This window comes from Oryzias latipes, chromosome 1 (assembly GCF_002234675.1).
Source record: "Oryzias latipes chromosome 1, ASM223467v1".
Lineage (NCBI taxonomy): Eukaryota > Metazoa > Chordata > Actinopteri > Beloniformes > Adrianichthyidae > Oryzias > Oryzias latipes.
In genome coordinates, this window is record NC_019859.2 from 32,100,044 (window position 1) to 32,114,098 (window position 14,055).

The following is a 14,055-nucleotide window of genomic DNA, read 5'->3' on the forward strand; positions in this document are numbered from 1 at the left end:
GACCCTCAAGCTCCCAGGCCTCTGGTAGAGGACCCGAGCTTGGAGGAGAAACCACCCGCGGAGGGTGAGAGGGGCGTTTTTTTTTATTTTATTTTTTTATATTGTGTGTGTGCTATATATATATTTTTAAACTTTATTTCACATTCCATGCTATCTTTCACAATCGTTTATCAAAAGATCATTAGGTTGTATTTTTTTTTTTTAATCATGTTGACTCAGTGTGCCATTAAAGGGCCTATAACATGTATTCTTAAGCCTTTTATAATAATAATAATAATAATGGATTGGATTTATCTGCGCTTTTCAAGACACCCAAAGCGCTTACATTGTGTCCATTATTCATTCACTCCTCATTCATACTTGGTGATGGTAGCTACAGTTGTAGCCACAGCTGCCCTGGGGCGGACTGACAGAGGCGTGGCTGCCATTTCGCGCCTACGGCCCCTCTGACCATCACCGGGATCATACATGCACATTCACACACCAGTGGAGCCACACTGGAGGCAAGGAGGGTGAAGTGTCTTGCCCAAGGACACAACGACATTTTGGCTGGTGGGAGCGGGGATCGAACCGCCAACCCTTTGATCATTGGACGACCCGCTCAACCACCTGAGCCACTGTCGCCCCTGCATAAACATAAACATATACAAAGGATAGTAAACAATATCCTTGTATATGATATTATATTCCCTTTCGCACACAAAAGAACAATTTTTTCAAATTAAATATTAGTTACTTTCCTGAGTTCTTTACCTACTCGGACATTAGTCGACTTGATCTCTGAGGCACCGGCTTTCGCTCTTCGTGGGTGCTGCCCATTTCATGACGTCATCCTAGAGCCGGGCTCTGCAGCTTGTCTGTGGTTCGCTCACAAAAAGATTTTTTGGAATATTTTTTTTTTGGCCGTCAATAAAAGACAGCCAGAGCAGGTTCCTTTGAAGAAAAACGTTGTGTTGGTGAAGAGAAAAGGCACTTTCAAACTAAGTGGACTAATGCTTACTTTGTCGTACCTCAAAGGCTGGATAAAGTCATGTGCCTGATTTGTAAACATGCAATGCTCAAATAATATAATCAATATAAATCGTCACTATGTTACGAATCCTAAAAACTACAAAAAACGCTCAACAATAAGCTCCAGCAACTACAACGAGGCAATGCTGCACACCAGATGTTTACAAAAATGGCTAAATCCATTGAAGCTGTGACAGAAGCTAGCTACATGCTGGCTTTGGAACTGGCGTAGCAAGCCGTAAGTGACGGGGAGTTTGTAAAAAGAATGTATGCTGAAAGTAGCTGACATTGTTTGTCCAGAGCAAAAGAAAAAGCTTGAAGAAACAAGTAATAAGAAGCGAACTTTCTCTCTTAACTGATTCTTTATTTAACCCCTCGCAATCAGGTTTTACAAAAGAAAAAGGTATAGCTGGAGTGGGACTTTAAAATCCATTCATCTACAGAACCCACTGAACCCTGAATCCCCTCTGGGGTCACATGGCTGCTGGAGCCAAGTTAGCTAGTTTTGGGTAAAGGCAGGCTACGAGGCAAGCGCACTAACCCCTACACCACTGCGCAGCCATTCTTTAAAGTTTTAGAGTAGATTTGGCTTGATTAGGAGTACGTTTTTCAAAGGTTTTCTTTAGTGTGCAATTCTTTGTGTTTACATAACCCCAAACTAAAAAACGCATGAGGTGGGAAATTAAATTTTCACATGTTCAGGCTGGTCACATGTCCTAACAGATGGCCCTTGACCTACTGCCAACTAACAGCTCTATTTTTCTACAACACTATTTTGCAGGATGCAGCATAGAATTGGTGTTGTGTCTTGTGCTCAGAGATGCTGTTCCTCTGAGTTCAAGTCAAGCCAAACCTTGGTGCGCTAATGGCTGTGTGTGAGAGAGGGTGTAATGTGTGAGAGATTTGGGACAAAAACAAACCTTCCCTGTGGTTTCTTTTATGAGCACTTTGTTTTCCTATTCACTCCTGACCCCCCTCCTCCCCTCCTGTCATTTCAGGTGCAGACATGTTGGAAGCTCAGTGTCAGAGGTTTGAGGTGAGGAGCAGTGATGGTGAAAGAGTTCTCTTCTCTGCGGATGAAGAAGAGGTCAGCATTGGCACTGAGAGGCTTAAAGTCACAGGTACGTTCTCACAAACACCCGTCTGTTTTCTGACAGGAAGCAGGAAAAACAAGGACTAATGCTTCTATATCCATGTTCATACCACTGTCCAGGTGAATTCCCGATTCTGATTGGCTGCTGGGTGTGGATTGAAGAGTGATATTCCACAGTGACAATGAATACCTAAAAAATAAGTTCCAATCACATAGTTTAAATATCACTGCGCTGGCTTCTTTAAAACAAACTTTTGCTTCATCATGTGGACAAAAACAGGCAGTAAGAGGTGAACTTTCTCTCTGAACTGATGCGTTATTTAACCTATCAGCATTTATATCACTTTCCTTTGCCGCCCGCAGTCTAGGTCGGTTCCTGCTTAGCCGGCTAAGCAGCGCATAGACTTGTTACCGTGACAACGTGCCTCACCACGTAACAAATATTCCACTTTTGGTGAAAAAAGCTAAACCATAACAAGAGTAAAGTACTAAAAACTGATTGAATATTTATTTATTTTGTAAGTGACCATGGTGTTAGCGGAAGCAACCATCCTCTGCTTCTCGTCGGACCGGTTAGGCATCCACGGTGTGCGTTAATTTCTGATAATGCACACTTCGTCTGCCATTATCCCTTACATACATTGTCTTTCTTTTATCTCTTTTTCCTCTTTGTTTGTGTTTATGCAAACTGTTTAATTTCACATTTTAAGCCAACAAACAGAAGGCCAATCCAGTTTTTGTTGAATTCTCATTTGTTTTACATCGATAAAATAAAAGCAGTGGGTCTCAGCTGGGTTCTTTTTTCATCTGCTTATAATTTCTCTGCAGAAGTTTGCAGTTTCCATTAATCTTTCACATTACCAGACAAACGGTGATCTTCACATACAGTATTGTGATGGAATATGGAGTTTTCTTCTAAAATCCATAGATTCGTCTTTCTCTGTCATTGTCTGGAAGGTCTTGCAGTGAACAGATAAAAAGAAAAGAATGTGAATGAAAATGTAACAACATACACCATTTATCTTGGTTTCCGAAAATTAAGGTAAAAAAACATTTAAATTTTAAAGAATGACCAAAGTACTTTACAATGAAGGCTATTTTACAGTTAAATTAAAACTTAAAGCACTACAGCAATAACATTCTTTAAAAAAAGACAAGCAAAAACCGGTTAATGAAGGCAGAAATAAATTATGTTTTAATATATGTTAAAAAAAAGAAGATAAAACAAAACAAAGACAAAACAATAAATATCAAAGCCCACAATGCATGAAAGGCAGCTGAAAATAAAAATGTATCATTCAATGATTTGTCAGATGTCAGGTTTGTGTTTTATAGACCCCTCGAGGGCAAAATCCCAGTCCTGCAAGTAAAGGGCTGATTGAAAATGAGGTTACTTCACATAAAAACCACAGTCCCAATGGCAGCAACGCGCAGAGTCCCAGACTCTTATCAGAAGTCAAACACCATGGCTTAAGCAATCCACTCCACTGCCATCATTTTCTTTTTTGAAGAACCAAAAGCTTAAAAAGAAAATTCTCTAATGAGAAAGCCCAGTCATATTTTTGTACGAACCTTTTTTTAAACTTGATAATCCCTTGAACAATCGTTAAAATGTGATAACCTATCAAGATGAAAACATTCCAAAAAAGAAAAGGTCATAAAAACTCCCCCATTAAAAAGTCATAAACAGACAGTGTTGGGTAAAATACTTACAAAAGTTAATTGATCACTGTACTTAGTTACTTGTTTAAAATTGAAATTAAATTACTTTACTAATTACGTATTTGAAAAAGTAATTCCCTACTCATTACTCTTTTTTTTCCTCTCATATACAAGTTTTCAAGGGAAAAAAAACCCAAACAATATCCTAGTCTTTCATTTAACTTAATTTTAAATGCAAAGTATGAACCTAGTTCAAGACATAACACGGTTTTGTTAGAATTTAGACAGTGTGAAAAAAAAAAAAATCACAAAAAGTATTTACACCACATGGTCTATGCCACTGCTCAAAGTGAGATGTGATAAAAACGGGTTATACCTTCTTCATATCGAATCTGAAATGAAGCCTCTCTTTTGAAAACACAAGGAACTATTAAATGCCTCCATGTTCCTTATAGCTGACTGTAGGTACTCCATTACAAAGAGTTGCACCTTTCTCCATGTCTGCCCCTTGTGCAAAGTTCTGTGCTGCTGTCCCGGACCATAACCCCCCCAGCGTGAAACGCATTGAGTGCTAAGTCATTGCTAACCGACTTTAGAGTCGTTTCTTTCGCAACTGACACGATTTTAGAGTTGTTTCATTTGCGACTGGGGTAGGTCTCTGCTCTGCTCTCATCTTCTACTCCTTATCCCCATGGAGGGATGAGAAGACTCCTTGCAGCATCTCTTTTCGCCTCATCTTTGAGCCAGTTTGGAAAGCAATGTGACTGCAGCATTGAGGGGATGGCTTTACTTTTGTAAAGCCTTAATCTCCATTTCATTTAACATGAAAGAGCCTACAAAACCTGAGTGACAAAGTGATGAGCGTTTCTGTAGTCCAGTGATTGTAATGATTAGCAAAATTTGAACTTTAATTCGTTATTTTCCTCCATTACTGAGAAGAGATATAGCTTTAGCAAAAAAGAGATATAGCTTACCCCATGCTGGGGGCACAACTGCCCCCAGCATGGGGTAAGTTGTGCCATTAGAGAAAATACACTGGGGTAAATGGTGCCATTGATACTTACAACAGATCTAAATCTCACAAATGTGTATGTCATGTATTTAATTGCTTTGTTTAGAGTTTAAAAAATATACCACATTTTTTTGTAATGCTGCAGGAAAATATGACTTTGTTCCTCTATGAATGTATAACTGCTGTACGTGGTCTAATTGAAGACAATTTACGTCAAAGGCTAAATTACTTTAACAATGGCCATATGAACATATACTAAGAACAAAATAGAACATTTGCAATAAATCTGGATCTGAATCTCTTCAGATTCATCTTATGCTGCCAGCTGTGGCACCATGTTTGTGTGGTAAAGGTAGCTTTTAGAGCATATCTTCATCATGTTTTCCAAAAATGAAAATGGGCTTTCCTTTAACAGACCTCTCAAAAGGTCTCTTCAGAAACTTGGCACCGATTTCATTTCCGTTGACACTCTAGTGGCACCGTTACGACCCCAACAGGCAAACCTGTCACAGTCTACGGAGAAAATGACAAAGGGGGCATATGAAAACTGGACACCAAGAAGTTGAGGAACAGTTTATTGGGAGAAAGAACCTGTGTCCTGTAAAGCAAAAGAAAAGAATTACTTTGCTGGTTCCAACAAAAGGGATTGGAACCTTGGCCAAACATGAAATAAGTCAGGGAGAAAGCTGGCCCGGCCACGTTGACCGTCGGAGTCAGCAGCTCTCTGCTAAGGCTGCCTGATAAAATCTAATGAAAAACAAACAAAGCCTGCAAATAAAGATTACTGAGGTCCAACCCCAAACTAAAATAACAAAACCCAACAGTACAAGACTGCTGAGGACCAAGAGGGGCTAAAAAGAAAAACAAACCAACCAGCACAGCTCCAACTCAAACCACAACTGCTCCTCGGCCTCCTGCTCCTCGGCCTCCTGCTCCTCGGCCTCCTGCTCCTCGGCCTCCTGCTCCTCGGCCTCCTGCTCCTCGGCCTCCTGCTCCTCGGCCTCCTGCTCTGCTCTCTCTGCATGCCTCCCCTGGTTGAATCCTCCTCTCATTTAAATACCTGGCAGGTGCTGATCAAGATCATTGGCCACACCTGCCAGGTGAGCAGAATGACGGGGGATGCAGCAAAGCAGCAGCAAGACGCAACAGGCACAACTTACCCAAAGCCCACCATTTTGGAAAAAAATAAAGCACCCTCCCGCTGTTTGAAGTTAGCATCATGCTACTGTGATGTATCTTCCTAAAACACTAAAACGTGTGAAATGTTTTCAAAGTGATTTATAATTGTTCAAACATAGCAATCAAAAAACCTTGCTCATAGAAATTTTATTTTGGAGGGCAAAAAAACTTTTTTTTTTAACCAAAATGTGCTTATCTCTCTGTCTCCATTCTTTGGAGGATGAGTGAAATTGTGTAGTCAAATCTCATTCTTCTTCTGTTTTTTTTTTTTTCAAATAAGAGGGGTGGCACTACTTGCCCCTTGGCAAAACCTACCCCACTCTTCCCTACCTGGTGGGTTCCAGGGCATCCCTATTCTTTATTAAATGTTATTTTTACACGTTTCCAGCTCTGTTGTGGTTCAGTGATGTACCCAGCATGAATTTATAACAACTCAACAAATTCAACTTCAAGGTGAACCTATGGAGACACACAAAACCGTGCTTACGTTGTGCTTGAGGCAATTTGGGAGATTTGTCCATTACAGGCACTCTAGAGAAATGGAGGTGAGCAGGTGAAGGTTTGGAGGTGATTGTTCTTGTCTTTTGCTGTGTGATTGAGGTTAGAAAAGAAAGCGTGATCAGTAAAACAAATCACTGGTGTGAACACAGCTAATACTCCATGGTCTTCCTCAGTCATGCTATGCTGCTTGTGTTTGGGAATTCACTTTTTCATGTATGATGATTGACATTTAGTGGAAATTCATCGTGTTGCTGTCATTATAAGTATTCTAAATGTACACTAAAACGTTTTCTGACAGATCTCTTCAGTATTGAGGGATTCATGCAAACTGCATATAAGAAATAGTAATGACGTAGAATAACTAAGACATCAACAATTTCCAGAGTCCCTCTCTCAAAACCTTGTACACCCCTTAGGAATGTTTGGAAAAAATAAACTTTTTACTCTCCTTTAAACTGAGTTTTTGTTTTTTCTGTGCTCAATGCTGTTCAGAAGAGAGAAAAAGAAAAATGGGAGGGTGGGGTAGATTGAGGACATCAGGGAAAGGGAGGAGCAAGATGGGAAGACAGAATGACTGGAAAAAAATGAAACAGCATCAACAACAATTCATATATATATATATATATATATACATAGATACTAAAACATATTTTAGTATCTCTACACATTCCTATAGAAATACTCACCATACACATGCTTTCTAGCATAGGTATGCACATGCTAACAAGCACACTTTTGCACACATCTTTCTTCACATCTTTCTTTTCTTTTCTTTTTTTATACAAGATTACTTGCAGAAGTGATGAAGCCTCCATTTGGGCATGTGTGTGCTTTTTTAGAGTGTACAACTATCTCACTGAATGTAAAAGAAAAAGTGTGTGTGGGGGGTCATCTCACTAAACCAATCAGATAGCTCAACAGCCCGTGTACCTCCAGCCCCCCTAAAATTCCAGCAGACAAGGAACCCAAACACATCTGTGTCCAGGGTAACCAGATGTCAGCCACTCAGTGTTGAGCTACCTCATCCACCAGAGCCGAAGTAAAAGAGCCAAAGGGTGATCCAGGGCACAGGCTGGTCCCAGGTCCAGACCGGAAACCTGCACACCCTAAACCTGAGCTAAAAGCATCCTCCTTCTGTCCAAGCATGGACTTGGACCCTAGACAGCCCTACTGACAGGCCCGTTTGAAGGCCCCTTCAAAGAAAGCAGAGACCCTCAAGGCATCAACCAAGTTTCAGTCACCAATAATCTGCATGTGAAATGCCGAGCGGCTTGGAAACCCCCTTTCTCACTGTGTGATGATCGGACCATCAGATTTAGGGCACTAATACACAGCGACACCCCCACACACTTTACACACATTCAATTTGGAAGTGGACATAGAGAGGCTGTAGAACCCACCCAATGTTTGTACTTTTGTATAGATGTGCATGATGTGATGGGATGCACCAGATGAGAAACCCCCCTGGGGTGAAGGCTGCAGTCCAGCTCTAACTGCCATTTTCACCATTTTTTTTACTATTTTCAGAGTCCTCTAGAATAAAACTTGGTGTTTTTGAAAAGCCTTTATTGCGCAGCCCTCCCAATGAGTAACATCGCCTCATGCAGTATTAAATGTGTAGCAGTGCTGCGATTTCAATCGCTGCAGTCTCAGTTAGAGACGAGGCCAAGCATCTGTTCACAGCTGCAGAGATGACTGCTAAACTTGGGGGGCTAAACGCGTCACTTTATTATAGTCAGCGTTTTTCTATCAAAAGGAACATTAATTTAGACAAGTAAACACTTTAATAAAAAAAATGAATGAATAAGTCTCACGAGCAAAAAAACATACCATTTGTTTCTGCGGTGCTAAGACTGTAACAACATGCTGTTATGTAACGCAATCGTTTTATATGACAGGCAAAGGAGCTCTGTTTTATGCGTTTTTAATGTCTTCCAGGACAGAATAATACTGCATGATCCAGGTTTTTCTGTCTCCCTCTAGAGATTACAGTGTTCTCGTTTCTTCCTCTAATTGGGTTTTCTCTCCCTGCAGGGAATGAAGGAGTGGTGTTCAGTCATTCTGTAGAGACTTCACATGTAAGAGCAAAACCTTTCCAAGACCTCAAGTAAGTAATCAAAAACATTTAATCAGCATAAAGTTGTACAATTTCTTCCACATCTGCGCACTGGACGTGTCTTTACGTTTTTACCATACCTTTGAAACTCAAGTCATCATGCAGTCCCGTAGTTTTTGTTTTCTAAAAAATAAGAACATAACATCAAACTAAAAATTGCCAAGAAATGGTGTCACTATTAGAAAAACGTCAGGAACATAGCCACTATACGTACATTTTGCACATATTGCCATATGACATAAAAGTTATACATTAGTGGTACACGCGTGAAAAGTCCATTAGACATACGTGGAACGGTTTTGAAAGGCCACAAGTTTGTGTACACATCTTGCAAAAATCACGCACAATTGTACAAGATTTACATAATAATTGTGTATAAACTACATAAAATGCGCTTAAACTGTATCAACCGACCAAAAATGTAGTCCCTATGCTCCTTTTTGTTTCTGGAAATTTGTCTTCAGCACTGCCATTTTCATTATTTTGGCAAAGTTCAGCACCATCTGTTCTTCTGCCTTTCTGGCCTGAACACCAGCCTACCCATCACTTCCGTGTCACCTCAGGTTTTCCTCATCCACATGTCTTTTAAAATTCTGACCCAATCATTGCTCTCTCCCTTCCAGGGATAACCTGGATCACCTCATTCATCTCCTTCCAGAATCTCTCCTTCTCCTTTAGTTCGCATCCTTCCTGTGGGACAGAATCACAGACAGCATTCAAAATCAAACTTTCAACCTCCAGCTGCACTCATCACCCTATATCTGATACTCTCTTTGCTTTCACGACATTCTTAGCTAATTCCTCCTTCTGGATCATGTCTTCTGCATTCTTCTCACCATCCACACCATGATAAAACAGCTTCAACCTGCTCCAAATCTATAAGCCTTGCTCCCTTTCCATCTGGACTCTTGAACACACAGGATTTAAAACTTTCTTCATTTCATCATGTCAACTTACTCTAGAGATTGTACATTCAGAATCCATACATTTAAAGTTTTTAACATTCTTGCCTTTCTCTGTTACTCTGGCAACTGTTGGTGCGCCACCACCAATTTAGCATAAACTTACTTTCATGATTCTAATAATTGATGCTTCTTGGGTTTTATTTAGAAATAAATAATTAACTGGGGGGGAAAAAAACATTTATCTTTCTTAATTTAGATATAAAGTATTGTGTAGTTTAGCGATAATTGATTGTAATCCATTCTCTGTATTTGCCACAACAATTCATTCCCTATAAATTTCTGTATAATAAAGTATATTTATACTACCACCAAATCAAATGAGTTTTAACAGTTATAATACATTGAATGTTTACATTTTTGTTGAATAATAAATCCAGAATTGACAACACTTACAATTTGCTTTGCATCTGATAATAAGTCATCAAGCTGGAAAACAGTTTTTCTTTCAGTTAAGTAGCTTTTCACAAACCTAAAACAACTCCTTTAAATCCATGATGACTTTTCTTTCTATTGTTATATTTATTGATACATTTAATTATTTAATCAATAAATATAAGTTTGTACACATCTCATAACATCTATGGACTTGTGCAGTGATGTAAGGATGTCACACAGTCACTACGTACATTTTTTCCCACATTGCACAGAGGAAAACTGGTCATGCGTGAATCTACGCGGAGAAAGTGAGAAATGTTGTGGTCTGTACTTGAAATTTTCACAGATGTATCACGCATGGACCACCTTAAAACCACAGGAGAAGTACGAGAACCACGCAAAGAACATGTAAATCAACATGGAACATGAACTGTACGAGAATATAACACTGTTAATATGAAATTCATTAGTGATTTGTGTGCCAGTTACGTATTTTGAACGCCATATGTGCGCCAAATACCCCATATTAAAGTGGTAAATGCGTGAAAAATACCTAGAAAGTTTGTGGAAAACCACAAATCTGCACATGCATCTCGCAATTGCGTAAGATTTATGTAATAATTGTATATAAACTATGGAACTTTCGCGTAATTCTTTACCAATTAAAAGTTTTGAACAGCTCAAGACTGAATTTACGTAAAGACTCGTCGGCCGAAACCCTCGACTGACATCTTTGGACATCGACGAATAACGAATGCATGAAACACTTCTGAATCACGGATATCACACATGTATCACCAAAGACAGAAATTTCATACATGGAAAATGCACAAACTGTACGTGGTGGCTGTGTGACAGGGCCTTTAAATAGGGTTATGTCTGTGTGCGTATGTGTGCAGATCCATGTAGGGTTCAATAAATAAGTAAATAAATGAAATGTTGCCTTGAAGAGGCAATACTTTCCCAGATCGCACCTGTGGCTGAAGAAAACATTTTTCTTCAAAAGTCATTACGTGTTGTGTCGTTGTGATTCATCGGATTGGCATACCGGTACATGTATACAGACAAAATGCAATCTGAAAAGGAAATGTTGAGATAGATATCCAACCGTGTTTTGCTCTGATGTTCAGAAAAGCTTTGTGTTGTCTTGTTCAGGAACAAAAGCATGCATGCAGAAGGTATTTCCATTAAATGAAGCCAGCAGACTGTCTGGCCCTCTTCACTACATCACATGAAAGGTTAATGAAGCTGTAGAAACACAGCAGTGATAGAATAGGTGATAACATGCTTCAGAAACCTTTACTTTGAAATAATTATTTATGATTGCCAATTAAATACTAAGGAACCATATGATAATTAAAACTGTGTCTCACTAAGGTGGTTTAAACATAACAGTGAAGCCTGTTTCACGCATCACATAATAAAACATGGCACAAAAAAGCTTTTTCTCTTCTGTTGCTATATCTTTTTAAGCTGCACAGTTTACACAGGAGTTGCTGAATCTGTTTCTTATAGTTACTGTTTGGATTTTTTTCTCTCATCTATTTCTTTCTTTACCTCCACCACTTTTTTCTGGGTGTCTTTTTGGCACTTGAATGGTACGCATTGAAGATAAGGTAGACAAATAATGGTTGGGTTTCAATTCATGAAAAAGTAATGAAACATCTTTAAGGGTTGGTGTCAGAGAAAGTAAGGAAGGGATAACAAAAAAAAGAACATTGAATTTTTTCCTTATCATCTCCTTTTTTTCAGAAATCGCGGGAAACAAAGAAAAAAGTTATGGACCAGCAATTTAGATTGCAAATAACCTGTCATTACAGCAAAGTACTTTTATTTTTTACCACATAGTGTTTTCTGAAGAAACTGTGCATACAATGAAAACACAAAAGTTCTATAAATGCATCAGGACTTGCAGTCAATGAAATGTGGATAAACCTATGAGACAAACAGTAAGGGTGCAGCACAGGGAGCTGAGTGGAGAAGTGAGCTACTGATGTGTAAAAGAAATGGACGTGGTTTGCCCAAAAGTCCCCGGTAGAAAACGGTTGTTTTCAAAAGTTCTGGGGTCATTGACCTGCGAAAGCTGCGCTCACACTCCTCTGCCTCACCCGCTCGGACAGACGTTGCTTCTACCACATTTTCATGCAGCTTGGTTCAAGATCTCATAGAAACATTAACCATAGTGACTGACGTATGGATCCCACTGAAGTCAAACAGGGAGTGAATAAAGACGCGGTGCAAAGGTTTAGTGATGGAACTGTATTGGAGCTGTGACGGTCTAAATGTCACTTTACTGATGAATCAGAGGCCCTTTAATGGTTGAGTGACTTTTTTATTTTCAGGTCAACTTGTAGCTAAGAAAGATATTCTGCCCATTTTGATCACAAGGGTAATAAAGTGTGTCCTGCTACATATTCTAATGACATAAGCAGATCAAGTGGGGTCATTTATATCAAGTATTTAAGCATAGTTAAATATTCATCAAATCAACAATCTGTTTGCTGCAGCAAAACATTCCCGTTTGTCGTCTTAATGCGACAATCTGTTGTTTTAGACATCGTGTGCATCTGCACTAGACTATAAATGCAGAAAATTAACCTCCACACTTCAATTCCGGAGGATAAAAGAAGTGTAATTAAAGGTTTGGATTTAGAACAAAAGACACTCTTTAGGGGTAAATACAACACATGGATCAATTGTTTTGACCTCTGGCTGGCTGATTTACCTGTTGCTATTTTTCTAATCTCTATAATCCTAAATTATTTGAAGAGAGACTGGTTTTGAACAGGTTTTCTTTTAAATCATTAAAAATTAAAAAAGTTGAACCTTTTTCTTCTTCTTTGATTTGATGAACTGATTTCATTGATCTCTCTATTTTTGCTCTCATAATAACTTCTGGTGTTTGACACTTTGTCAGTAACATTTTGTAATCTATCAACATCCACCCATCCACATACCTGATATTCCCTGATTATGATAATGGGGAACACTGGTGCCAGTTCACTTTATTTTTCGGGAAATATTTTGTTTTCTTTTTAGATTTTGGTTTAAATTTTGTTCATTTCTTTTTTGTTATGAAAGCTGAAAAAAGATGATATCATTTAGAATATTCTAATTGCTTGCTTAGCCAAGCTATTATTGAATATGGAATCTCTTTATTTATGAATGCAACAGCAAATATTACCTTGATAAAACCCTGAACAGCGTCAAAGAGTACATTCATGCGCTGACACAGAACACTACGTTTTTTTCAGAGACCTTCTCCACTGACTATGTACACACCAGAGAGGAATGCTCTTCATGAGTCAATCAGTCAATATTTCCTCATCTATATCCACTCTTTCATCATCTTATCCCTGTCAATCGACCCCTTTGTCTTCTCTCCAAGCCCTGAGGTCAGAGCCCCTCAGAGAGAGTTAGCCTTTAGTCAAAGAAGGGCATGATGGAAGAATTGTGCTCTTCTTTTTTGTTCTCTGTTTCCCTTTCCTTTTGAACTATCTCCCTTTCTTTCTATCTGGGAAAGTTATAGAAAACTACAGAGAACAGTCCTCTCGAAAACTCAGGGGCATGGGAAAGGACTCTAATTGGATGGATTATTTATGGAAAACAGAAAAAGGTAACAAGGAGGATCTTGAAGAGTATCAAGAAGATAGGAAGTTGGGAGCACTTGAGTTGACCATTTGGTGCCATTCTTTGGTCTGGACCAGAGTTTCTGGATTTGCTTCCTCTCCTTTTCTTCAGGAGGACCAAACAATCTCACTCTTGTCCACTCAAAAACAAAGGACTTCATTTGTTTTAGATTTAACCCTGGTAGAATTTGCAAACAAGGTGCATTCAACAACTAACTCAGAACTATTCATTGGACTTATAGGGCCTATATCATGCAAAATCAACTATCAACTTGATCCAACCAAGCATTCTTCTCAGACTTGCTCTTTGAGCACCAGCCCCACCCAATCCACGAAAACGAGTGTGTGCCAGTGTGCCGAAGGCAATATATTATCATATACATGGATATAGTTTACTCTGAAAGGCTTAAGAAAAGCAGATGAGACAAAAAAAAAAGAGTTATGACTCACAGTACAAATCCAAAATCGTCCATGTCTTGAAAAATCTGGAAAATGTTTTTTTGTAACCAAGG

At 39.0% G+C, this 14,055-nt stretch overlaps 1 protein-coding gene across 1 annotated transcript in view; it reads left to right on the top strand.

Annotated features, from left to right (window-relative positions):
- Positions 1–14,055, top strand: part of sgcz (sarcoglycan zeta) — a 450,656-nt gene that overhangs the window by 384,811 nt on the left and 51,790 nt on the right. Inside the window, exons 5-6 of the mRNA XM_023960554.1 lie at positions 2,010–2,132; positions 8,493–8,565. Coding sequence (XP_023816322.1) covers positions 2,010–2,132; positions 8,493–8,565 — 196 coding nt within the window. The remainder of the gene's footprint in view (positions 1–2,009; positions 2,133–8,492; positions 8,566–14,055) is intronic.